The 12701-nt window shown below is 39.1% G+C and overlaps 1 protein-coding gene across 1 annotated transcript in view; it reads left to right on the top strand.

The window, feature by feature from the left end:
* Window positions 1-12701, top strand: part of col27a1b (collagen, type XXVII, alpha 1b) — a 64178-nt gene that overhangs the window by 15332 nt on the left and 36145 nt on the right. Inside the window, exons 5-7 of the mRNA XM_062417915.1 lie at window positions 1804-1857; window positions 5313-5366; window positions 7094-7147. Coding sequence (XP_062273899.1) covers window positions 1804-1857; window positions 5313-5366; window positions 7094-7147 — 162 coding nt within the window. The remainder of the gene's footprint in view (window positions 1-1803; window positions 1858-5312; window positions 5367-7093; window positions 7148-12701) is intronic.

The following is a 12701-nucleotide window of genomic DNA, read 5'->3' as shown; positions in this document are numbered from 1 at the left end:
TTATTCAGTCATTTTTTGGCATTTTACAAACTTGGTTATTAATCAATAACAATTGCTAGTTGTAGCTTTAGTCACACTATTAGCCACACTGTTTCACTGAGGGATCAGATAGCAATTAGCACTTAGTTAGCACAGGGGGACTTTCATAAACAAAATAAGTTATGTAACAAGTAAAGAGCCTTTAATGTACATTATATTGAATGATCATCAAGGTAAGGACACTGTGTTTCCCTCTGCAGTCCAGAGAAGGTGTTTTAGCAGGTCTGCTGTGGGTTAATAGCCTATAAAAACAGTAGCACTTCACATGTAACTCCTGTAAAAGTCATCGGCCCACATCGTTAACCCAGTCACAGCTCTGGCATACAAGTGCCCTTCATCTGCAAGCCTCAGGTGTGAGTGTGCCTGTGTGTGTGCTGGGTCAACATTAGCGCTGATGTGTTTGTTTGTTTGTTATGAGCTGGAGATCTTTACGTGGTCTCTTGTCAGGAGCTCTTTCCAATAATCATGCATAAAAGATGTTAATACCTCTCCTCACCCACACATAGATAACTGGACAAACTGACTCTTTTCTCCCCATTCTCCTCGCCTCTATCGGGGCAACATCCTCACCTTATGTACTATGAGAATGCAATTTGTAATTTTCTGTCCCAACCTCCCTTCTTCTCCACGTCTCCGCCTCCCTTTGCTTCCTATCTGGAGATAATGACTTCCATACGTTTTAATATCGAGCTAGTGAAAGGGGGAATGGTCTGAATAGAGGAGGAGGAGGAAATCTGTAGATGAGCTTCTGTTAAGTGTCTCCATATGTCCAGCAGCGAGCGCCTGAGAGGGGAGAGGTCTGGCCAGTATGAGGGGAGGGGAGCTGCCTGGGCTGTTTGACTCCTCTCTCCAGTCTGATAATAGAGTACAGATAAATAACACAGACTGGCTGGATCACCCAACCGTACACTTACACCTCCTGGCCTCTGCTGTCTGTTTGACTCAGAGTAATGCTATCCCTCACTTTCACCTCAGCTAAGGGGGAAGAGGTCTCTCTTCACAACTCATGGAAAGTCTGAACAACTCAAAGAATGGGCTGAAGATACAGTAGCTTCCTGTTCAGGCCTCTGAACATGTTTCAATGCTTTCAATTTTGCTGCAGAAGATTTTCTATGCTCAGCATTTCGACCTCTCCACACAAGCGTGGAGTGAACACTCCTCACTTGGATGCCTCAGGAAGTTGTCGCTTTATTTTTCCAAACAATCCCCCGTTGCAACTGGCATGAATTTATGGTCCCTACAACATGAAAAAATATGCCTACCCACCTGACCTGACTTGCAAGGGGATGGTCCATTGTGATAAAATATTTGACGCAGATAGCTCAATGAATTACATATAAGCGTGTTATATATCACAGATATCTGGAGTTTGTGGCACACAGCGATCGGGAAATATGGTGTGATGGATGAATGGCCTTCACTTTGTGGGACCCCAGAAAACAGTGGAAAAGTGTCAGGATGAGGAAAATCACATCCATATGTCATAACTTGGACAGGCAGGCAGACAGGCAAGGCAGGCAGGAGACACAGTATGTCTCACAGAGCACCTATACACAAACACAGAGGGACCTCGGGGCACTGCTGACCTGTCCCATAACACAGACAGGCAGTGGAAAGGGAACAATATGTGCTCACATGTGTGAATACCTCACATATAGTACTAACCCCCCCCCCTCCTTGCTGCTGAAATAGAGGCCTGCTCAATGACCCTGATAATCACCTCTACTCTGTGTCTTCCTTAATCATGTGTGTGTCTGTTTTCAGGGTCCTCCTGGCCCACATGGAAACCCTGGTCGCCCTGGATATCCTGGACTGAAGGTACAGCATCAACAAATAAACAATTGTATGTTGAATGCCACTTTTCTATTTCTAGGAAGAAAAAAACAACAACTAAGGTTTGTCTTGTAATGCAGTATCTGTAGGATTGAGAAGACCACACTACAATAATCTCTTGTTTTTTTTAAGCAAAAGAGTTAAAAAACAAAATACACAATCCCCGAATCAAAATTAAAACAGTGCTGGATTATAACAACCTGATGTGCCAGATGGTTTGTTACACAGAACCATATAAGAAGTCCACCATGGAAACTGTTTGGAAAGGGTCAGGCACTTTCAAAAAATACTTGGATGAACCATCTGTCTATCACTGTCTATCATCATTTTACTTTGCGAGGCAGCTGGATTCATGAGATTACGTGAGAATCCTCATAGGATGCTTCAAGTGATGCACTTGTGTCTGAACTACTGGTTGTGGTTCAGACACAAGTGCATCACTTGAAGCCTTACAAGATAGATTGTTGCATGATTTTGCGAATCCAGCTGTCTCACAAGGTAAGAAATACATGATCACTTAAAACGGATTAGATTTTTTACCAACAGACAACAACTACATTGCATTATTAAAGCATAAAGCTAGCAATATTCTGTGTTTTTCTGTATGTCAGCAAGTACCCTGAAAAGGACCCAAATCAACTGTGAATTAATCCTGCCAACAGGATTGGGTTATTCCTCTGCGCCATAGAGAGCTCCATTGTTGCCTAAACACTATTAAAATCCACACTTCCCCATTTTACTTAGTAAAATGCTCCATTATGACTATGAAAATGGGCAATGTAGTTCATATTGAGTCAATATTACATATATTGTCCTCACTAGAGCAACAAATGCCCCGCTTAAAATAGTCCTCAGGAAATGTTCTGTTTACTCCTGTTTGAGTAATGTTTGCTTAGTACATTGCCCAGCTGTGTTAGGAAATTACAGAACCCTTTTTTTTTTTTTAAAGGAAACTATATTTGTGAGTATAACATCTTAAATTAAGCATCCTTGGGTTTGTGAAAGGCGCTATATAAATCCCACCTATTATTATTATTAAATAAGAAGCTCTAGGTTTGGGACTGAATGTCACAAACAGGGCATGGAAGTCACAAAGTATTTAGAAATTGACTAACACATTGTTTGTTTTCATAGCATTTACTGACAATATGAAAAACACCAGCTTTATCCCTCGGCATTTTCTGACACAAAATAGACAAAAATCTATTTTTCATATTCATGTTAAATCCCTCATGACTATATGAGTGCACCTGTTATTAATATAGGTTAGAAGAATGACAGACTCAGCCTTTAAGGTAGATACTATTCATTAGGAGTATTATATTCATTATATATTCATTTACACTCAAAGTCATATGTCCAACAAGATATGTATCTGACCAGATTCTTTCAAATGTTTTCAGTTTACTGGTCCACACTGACTGCTGGATCCTTAAAGTGGACTAGTAGATATGGGACAGTAATCTGAATCTCTATGGGATGCAAGTAGCTCTAATCAGTAAAATGTGCACATAATAGATAAATATAAGAACAGATAAAAACACTTTTGAACCTTATACAGTACATACACATGTTGTGCTTTTATGGTCCTTATCTCATTTAACAAGGGTGTTTAAACCACAATACAAATTTATAGAGCAAGTATCTCTTGTGGTTTTTCTTTGTGATCAATGTTTTTTTTGCTACTTAACTTAGTTTGCATGTCTGAGGTCAGATTCCCTTGGCTTCATAGTACAACTTTTCAAGCCTCTTAAAAAGCCATTTGTTTCCCTTCAGGAAGGAACAGCAGTTTTAAGTCTAGCTGAGTCACTAATTTGCAAATACTTGACATCAGTCTGTGTTCCAGCTGATTTGAAATGTCAACAGAGAGGGTTGTTTAGCTCCATAATATGTCACTCTGATATCACAAAGGAGTCTGTATGTTAGACTTTGCTTGAATAAAATGGAAAATTGCTTATATTTCAGGTCTGTACCTAATCCATTCGAATGCATTGAATTTCAACATTTTCCACCCCGTCTTTACCATTACAAAAATGTAATTGATACCATGCTTTGGCTAGCTTTAACCAGGGAAAAACCATAACTCTTATAGTGTACATATGTGTTAGCTGGAGCCTAACCAAACTTAGCTCAGCTCAGCTTGACACACTTGCACACAAACCTCAAACAGCAGACTTCCTGGTCTGGCAGAGTTCTTCGCTTTTGGAAAAATGATGAGCCGGATGAAAACATACTGTGTGTTAGATGAAATTTTTTAAAAACATGCCACTTTATCTGGATGTAATGATGATAAATTGAGACAAGATGATGCTCAATTACCTACTACTGTAAGTAGCCTGCCATTAGACTTAAAAATGAAATGAATGAAGGCATAGAATATGAACGGTACAAGTGCTTATTAAGGTCTTGAGTTTTCAGAAGAAATTACCCAATTTAGCTTCTCTTTGAGCTTAATGTCTTCTGATGATCTAGTTGAGGTGAAAACCTTAGTGAGTGAAAAGACACAGTGTTCATGTGTGTTTGTTAATCTTGGCTGCAGATGTACTCCTGGCTCTGTGGCTCTGTCAAGAAATCAGTCTGCAGAAAATTCCCACAAAGACTTTTCGATGCCAAGTTGTAGCTAACACGAACATGTACGTTTAAATGGGCCAATATATATGTGAATGGGAATTTTTGACTTACTTCTTACATTACTCCAGTCAAATAAAACAGTGCAAGTCTTTTCACCAATGACCGAACTTGCATCAGTGCTGTTGTCTTTGGCAGTTATAGTTTTTGGAAGTAATGCCTCCCATACTCTTTCAAAAGGAGGCGTTAACTGCAGGACTGCACTAAAGTGACTCACTATGCAGGATTTCCTTACGTGGCAAAAAATTAAGTATGTTAAATGAAATGATAACAGCTCTCACTAGGTTACAGTTCAACTGACATAGTGCTGTAGCCTTTTTCTCCATATACATGTTTCTTTTTAAGATAAGCACATAAACTAGGAAATTATCTATTTCTCCATGGACCTCTTGCATTATAATTGCGTTGATTACTTGGCTGCTCTTTCACTGGTGCGAGTGGACATCAAATAATGACCCAGAAAGCACTGACAGGACTCCCACTGCCCGAAAAGGGAGAAGAATGTACACAGTCACTCCCCATAACTTCTCACTGGCTTGGTGTAAACCAAGTCACAGGAGGGCATAAATGGACTGCACGCTCGTGTAAATACAACCTCTTGTCTCTCCAATGAGTTGGATGAACTCATTACTCTTTGATAGTGTAAATGCAAAGAGCCAACTCCTCTGCGCCTTGTGAAGTGGAATTCTGTGGCAATGCATAAAATATGCAGTGAACGCTGGTGCAGACTAGGACACATCTTATGCATACTGGGAGGGAGAGTGTCTCCTAAAGAATAAAAAATAATATGTTGTCTGTTTTTTATGTTCTAGGGGCAAAAAGGAGATCCTGGACTGTCCCCTGGTCAAGCCCCAAAAGGACAAAAAGTATGAATATTGCCATCACTCATTTTAATAACCCTAAACAGTTTTGGAAGATAATTAACAGTGTAAAAAATAAATCCACCTAAAAGCTCTACTACTCATATTAGATTAAATAATGAACTGTTTAATGATCCCTCTATAATTGCTAATGCTTTCAGCCAGTCTTTCTTCTGCCTACAGTTCATAATTTTCTGATTTTCCATACTCTGATATTTCATTTAATACCTCTAAATGTGGTAGCTCCTTCTCCCATTGAATAATCTGTCCAATTGATATTCATGCTGGTCCAGATGTTTTGGAGATTTAGTTAATTAAAGTTGCCTCTCATGTTCTCATGTTCCCTCTGCATGACTTATTCAATTTATCTTTATCTACATGTAAAATTCCATTAAATTAAATTGCATAACAGTATAGCAAAGGTGTTTGAGTTATTTTTAATCAACTATTTCAGTTGGTTAATGACTTTCACATCGTATCTCCATTATCTGGTTTCAGCCCTGTTTTTTCTATAACCACTGCTCTTTTAAAATTCACCAATGATCTGTCCTCTTCATTGGACAACAATATGCTTGCAGGCATAATATTTATAGATCTTACTCAGGCTTTTGACATGACTGATTACCCACTGCTCTGCTTAGTAAACTTCTTTGCTTTGGTTCAATTCATAACTTCACAACAGACGTCAGTGTCTCTCTTTTTACAACAGTCAGTCAGATGACTGATGATGATCATGAAACAAGGTGTACCCCAAGGTTCATCTTTAGGACCATTGCTGTTCTCCATTTTTATTAATAATCTCCCACAAAACTGTTCTGATTGTCGTTATCAATTATATGCAGATGATACTTTATAGTTTATTCTTCCAAGCCTGACAACTCACAAATTCTGTATATAATGCAGGCTGATTTTGATGCTGCTCAAAAATGGGTTTCTTTCAACAAACGTCTATCTAATAAGAAGTAGTCTTATAGTATGTTGTTTGGCAATAGACCTCATTTTTTGCATTTAACCAGCAATTGGTTGATTAATGAGAAATAATTGGATTAGCTTCCTCTAAATTTAGTTTATAACAGTCTCTGTAGATTTGTTTAGAGATGTCCTTTTTGAACCATCACTGTTTTGTGAATGAGTCGCTAAATTGGTTAACACCCAAATCTAGAAGACATTTTCACTGGTTGCTATTCTTCTTACTTGAAACAGTGTTTAATTCCTTTCTAAGTCATTGTTTAATCTAAGGCATACTGAGTACTTATTCCTCAGAAAAACATTTCTGAAAAACTTCTAAAGAAATTGGGCAGCTGATTGGAACAACCTGCCCAGTTCACTGAGGTCTATCGTCTCCTTTCATTTCTTTAAAGCATCTCAATTTACTTATCTTCAAACAACCTGCTTTTGATATGGAAAGAATTGATCTCTTATGTGTCAGTGCGTTACATGTTTGCATATAGCTTTGTTTGGGTATGTATACATTTACTGTATTTTGGCATTTTGGGGCGGGGTCAGAAGGTTTGGGATTCGCTAGGCCTGGGAGAGCTTTTGTCTGGGCATGTTTGAGTATATTTGTGTTTCTACTGTGTTTTCTGTATATTTGTGTTAAGTTGAAAACAAGATAGTTCATCTGAAGGGGTAAATCAAATGTGTTTACTCCTTCCTTAGAGCTATTTGATTATTTGCAAACACAGTCATGATATGTTGGAGTACTGAATTTGATCCAAATTGTCCTTTTTTAGGGAGAGTCTGGTGTCATGGGCCCCCCTGGAATGCCTGGCCAAGATGGACGAAAGGTAGTCCATCAAATGATGATCTCACAAATTCAAACTGTGTGTGTTTGTGTGTGTGTTTGTAAGACTATGAGGATGTAACTGATATCTATTCGATATTACTGGTGCTGGCCCACATGTGTGAATGTTTATATTGTAAGTGTGTGTGTCTGTTCTGTTTACCCTCACAAAATGCTTTCAGTTTTCCGACACAGAATGAATGAGTAGACTGTATATCGAGGTTGAGTAAATCTAACGTACACAGTCAACCCTGGCCCACTGAACTGCCTTTGAGAAAGCAATCTGGGAAGTTGGATTGTTTGGACATCCCAGCCAAACATGAATGTTTGAGCTCTTGTTTGGAAAGCAGCCTAACATAATGCAGGCGTCAAGGAGCACACCTGTGTCTCCGCTCCCCTGTGGGTTGAAATACTTTAGGTTTGAATATCCGGGCTGTTACATGATCAGTATCCTTGGCTTCCAAAATGATGAAGGCAAAGCTAAAGTTTACTGAGTGAAGCTCATGCCCTGCTTGCTTCCTTCAAATTAATGTCATGTCTTTCAATCTCTGGAGAGCAGCTCATCCCTTAAAAGTAAGACACATTATGAATGTGGGTTAGTTCTGTGATATGGTCCTGCATGGGATTATTCATCTGCGTTATTTGACTGCTTTACATACTGCTGTGCATGTTACCCTGGCAGAGATTGATGGCTACCAGCAGAGCACTTTCTTTGTGGCCTTGTACATTTCAGCCTTGGCCTTTTCCCAAAGCCTGTTATCCTGCTTGTAGTAATTACACATCTCAAATGGGCCTGATCCAGCTGGATTTCCAACTATGCATAGTGTGCAAATAACGTAATACCAAGTAACTGAAAGACTCTGTTTTTGCACACTGTTTGTTTGAAAAAGATATAATATGTTTGCATTGTTTGTTGTTGTTTTTTGTGTGTGCAAATATTCTATTTGTTTAAATCAGCTGACTGCAGTACTTTTATTCAATAGAGAGTACCAGTCAAAAAGTTTGGACAAATCTTCCTATTCACTTAAATGAGAAAGTGTGTCCAAACTTTTGACTGGTACTATATTACTAATTTATTAATTTGTATAATTCATGTCATAAAAAATATAACCTGGTGCCATAAACAAAGAAGCTCGTGATTCTATATTCTTCTTATTGCCAACAAATCTCATGTGCAGAGCTAAACCGAACTCCATGAACTCATCCTACTTGCAAATGTTGTGAGCGTATCCAAAGCCTAACATATTGTATTGCTATGTTGTCCAAAAACTATTAAAAACACATCAATGAGCACCGGGTAACATGTTCCTTTGCCACGAAGACTGTGATTGCTGTAGTTTGTTTATAAATGGCTTTAAAGACCAATAACATAAATCACATTTTCAGTCTCTGGAGAGTAGTTCCTTGTAAGGCAGATGCCATTGCACAATCGTAGGAATGCAGCTGTGTATACAAAGCTTCGCTAGCTTGTTGTGCTATACTATATCGCAACCTCTATTTACAATATAGTAAAGTCAGAGGTTGTAATATGTAGCAAAACAAGCTAATGAAGCATTGTAATTTGTGACTGAAGATAAACAACAGTGCCCATGCTCATGGTCATGAAGGAATATGTCAACCAGTGCAATGGTGTGGCTCATTTAGTTATTGGCTTTGGCTAAACAGGAACTACTTGTTAGCAGGAAAATTCTTTGTGAGTTTTGGTCTTTTCTTGGGATTTGTTCATGAAAAATATAAAATATTTTCAGGCCTTATCCTTCAACAGATAGGAAACACTACACTGATACATGAAAAGTGGATTTTCTTTTCGGGTTTATTCAGAGTATCAATAAATTGTGTTCAGAACTTAACAAGTGAACTGGAAGAGATGTGTTTGTAGTTTCACTCTTAAAATTAATAGCATACGTTTAGTAGAATCATGCTGAGTCAAGTTGACTTCATCAGTGGCAGAGTCCAGTGAACAGCTGGCTTCCATTAAACCTTCCACATAAACTCTACCATCTTTTTGACAATTGGAAGATTATGTTTGTTAACTCTCACCACCATAGCGGGTGACAATGTGCAGTTTATTTGTTTACCAACATTTTTGCAGATTCAGCAAATTCACCAGACTCACCAGATTAATCTTGGTGACAAGGATGACAAACCTTGGAAATAGCACTTAAACTGTTGTGGGACTTTACAACTCTCCACTGAAAGCCAAATGTATGAAATTAATTTAGGGTTACCAGCTTTACAAGCAAAGGGGACCCATACTGCTTACTTAGTGGCAGGGACATTATGAGGAATTTAATTAATATGGTCTTCAAATACATTTAAATTGATTCATACTTTACAGATTGTTTTCATTAAGGATAAAATGAGAGTAAAGAGTGGAAGGAAGAAGGAGGGAAGAGAATCCCTGTTCATTTATAATACCTGACAGTCTGAGTGTTGTGGTAACATCTGTTTTGAAAAACAAACTCATAAAAAGTTGTTGAGAACCTGACAGTTTATCATCACACTGCTCCTTTTGTGGTTTGGTGCCTTCTCATACTGTGGTAATGGTAGAAAGACACAAAAACTGTGCATCAGTAGACTACAGTAAAATATCATAGCAAGGTCAGTATTTGCATGCTGGAAAAAAGCTAATTAGAAAACTATTGATACACAGAGAGAAAACCTTTTGTAAGCAACTTTCTCTCTCTCTCTCTCACACACACACACACACACACACACACACACACACACACACACCCCTGTCCTCATTTGAAGTACAATTGTATGAGTGCAATAATGCCTTGGCGGGAGCTGCAGCTGCGTTATGCAATCGGACAGTGCTGACTGTGAAAAACCATCTGGTGCAAGGCTCCTCCATTCAGTGTAGTAGTGGGGAGGACTCCAGCTTGAAAAAGGAAGACCTCTTTCTTGCCTTGTGAGTCATGGAACGTGGAGTCATGGGAAAAAGCTGATGTTCCTCCCGCTGATTTATGGTAATTGTAGATCTTTGCTGGGCGTGGACCAGCATCCTGGCAGAGGTTAAGTGGTTGTAACAGATCTACACTTGCTGTTGTGAATGATTAGTTCTGGTGGGGCACTGGATCCCTTGATCAAATCTGTGTTAAAGACACTTGAGTACCCATGAGTAACTGCTGACAGCCATACCAAGTATTAAAATGCAGTTTGTATCCAACTAATAAAAGCAAAGCAGCTTGGCTCAGCTGAAGGCCACCAGACACCTCATTGCATGCAGCTGTGCTGAACTCACTTAGAATTTTTTTTTTTTATCATATTCCGCACAGGAAGCCAAAACTCCTTACATGGCACTTTTTATTCATATTACACTGAAATTCCATCATCTGCCAGAGAAAAAGTTTGAGATTCATTCTCTTGTCTGCTGATGTCCAAACAGCCAGTAAAATTTCGACCTGCCGCAGCTTTATGGACACTTTTTGCTGAGTTTTGTTCTCAGTCCCTGGCCGACTGCCAGAGAAAGCCTTTCTCACTGTGGGAATTGTGTAAAGATGTAATGGGAAGGTTGCCTGGGAGTCAGTCAGCGGGCTGCACTGTAAAGTAAGAAGGGACTTGTGTATGTGTGTTACAAACTGACACACTCTGGAGACTATTACCAGCTTTGGACCAGTGTGCTTTTTACACAGCCAGCTCTGATCATGGCACCCTGGAATAGCGCTCAACTTTTTATTAGCTGTGCAGCCCTCAAGATTTTTCCTTCCTGCTCCACAGGGTTGTATAATATCATTCTCATACCTTTATTTGCTGAGTCTGATTTGTCCAAGAAAGAAATGTGAGCCATGCCAGGCGGGAATACATTTTTGTGTTTATAATGAAAAAATAGAAATCTACAGAAAGAACAATGCATTTTTTTTCTGCCAAGTAAAGTCTGTTACTTCTTCTGTAGGCGAGGGAGACACTGATGCTGCTGCTGTTGGCTGCAGGGTTGATCTGGTGTCAGTTACACTAATTAAAACTGTTTGTTCTTCATAGAGAGGGAGAACCAATGGAGAATATGGTCTTCATGCCATCTTTATGTCACACAGTATATTTACTGAGCAGAAAATGTGTCCAACTGTTATGAGTGCACACATGCAGACCCACATGCGCACACTAAAGCGACAGACTTTTACTGTACTCAGCTGTATTGGCCTTGCTGGAAGTCCCAGGCACATTCTTTTGTCCCTTCATGGCTGCAGTGCTTTGGCTCCTAAATGAGACTTATCTATTCCCCAGAATTCTGTCACATATTTCCAATTCAAATCACACTGCTGTCTGTCTGCAGATTAGTAGACAAATAATCAAGAGTTTGACAGAACGAGAATATGCCAGTGTGTGGTAGAATTACTTGAATGGCCAATGGACCAGCATCTGGCTTCACTCTGCGTCCAAAAGCTGCAGGGGATTTGACAGAAAATTTGAATCTTAAAAAAAATTGTGTGTTTATTTCTTTCTTTCTTCGTGAGGACTTTTTATTGGACTCAGGATCAAGCACTGATCATTTGCAAAAGCTCAAGACATGAGTGTTTTTCATCTTGACTACATACAGTATTTTTGTGGACTCAGCATCCTTCTGGTGGTTTGAGGCTCAATCTTGCTGCGTGATCGCATCACAGTTGATCAGTTTGTAGCTGTGGGATAGTTGTGATGTATGTTCATTTACGACAGTTGAACTGTTTCTGGCATATTATTAAGGTACTTTTCTCAGTTTAGATGATACACTTGACTGATATTGGCCTTTTGAGCAACCTCAGTCTGCCAGTGTGATTTTACAGCTTCAGGCATGTCGGTATCACTCTGCCGCAGCCTCTCAACCCTGTCTGACCCACCGATGGGTCGATCTGTATCAATTCATGTTGTGCGGCCAAATGTTTTTCAAACACCTCATTTTAAATTCTAATCAAGACTCAAAACTTTCCAAAGATACCACACATGTCAGGCTCTATTACACCAAAATATGTACTAAATGATTCACAAGACCCTACCACGATAGATTATTCCCATTTGAAAAACATGTTGTCTTCGGTTTTGATATTTTATTCATTGTAAGGTTCATATAGACTCAATAATGATATGTTTTAAGTTAACACTAATTACATTATGTGATTTCTAAGCGTTTGGAAAGTTTTTTCCCCCCCATCTTCAAAGCTATGGTTAAGGGGAAATGAGAGAGAAAATGCTTTAAGAGGTTAAAGAAGTGGTTTGACATTTTGGAAAACACTTAGTTTACTTAGATGAGAAGATTGTTACCACTCATGTCTGTATGCTGATTATGAAGCTGCAGAGAGTTAGCCTAGCTTTGCTTAAAGACTGGAAACAAGAAACGGTTACCTCTGGTAAAACCACAACTTGTTTTTGTTACACTTTGGTTTTTCTCTGGATTCAACAAAAAGAGAAATAACATGCTAATTGGTGAGGTGCCTTGTTACCTTTGGACAGAGCCAGGTTAGCTGATTCCTTGTGTTTCCACTTGTAAGACTTAAGCTAAGCTAGCTGTCTCCTGGCAATAGCGTAATGTTTAACAGACATGAAAGTGGCATCAGTCTCCTCTAAAACTCAGCAAGAAA

The sequence above is a fragment of the Scomber scombrus genome, chromosome 4, assembly GCF_963691925.1.
Source record: "Scomber scombrus chromosome 4, fScoSco1.1, whole genome shotgun sequence".
NCBI lineage: Eukaryota > Metazoa > Chordata > Actinopteri > Scombriformes > Scombridae > Scomber > Scomber scombrus.
Note: the sequence above shows the minus strand (reverse complement) of the source record. Positions and strands in the feature narration are given on the sequence as shown.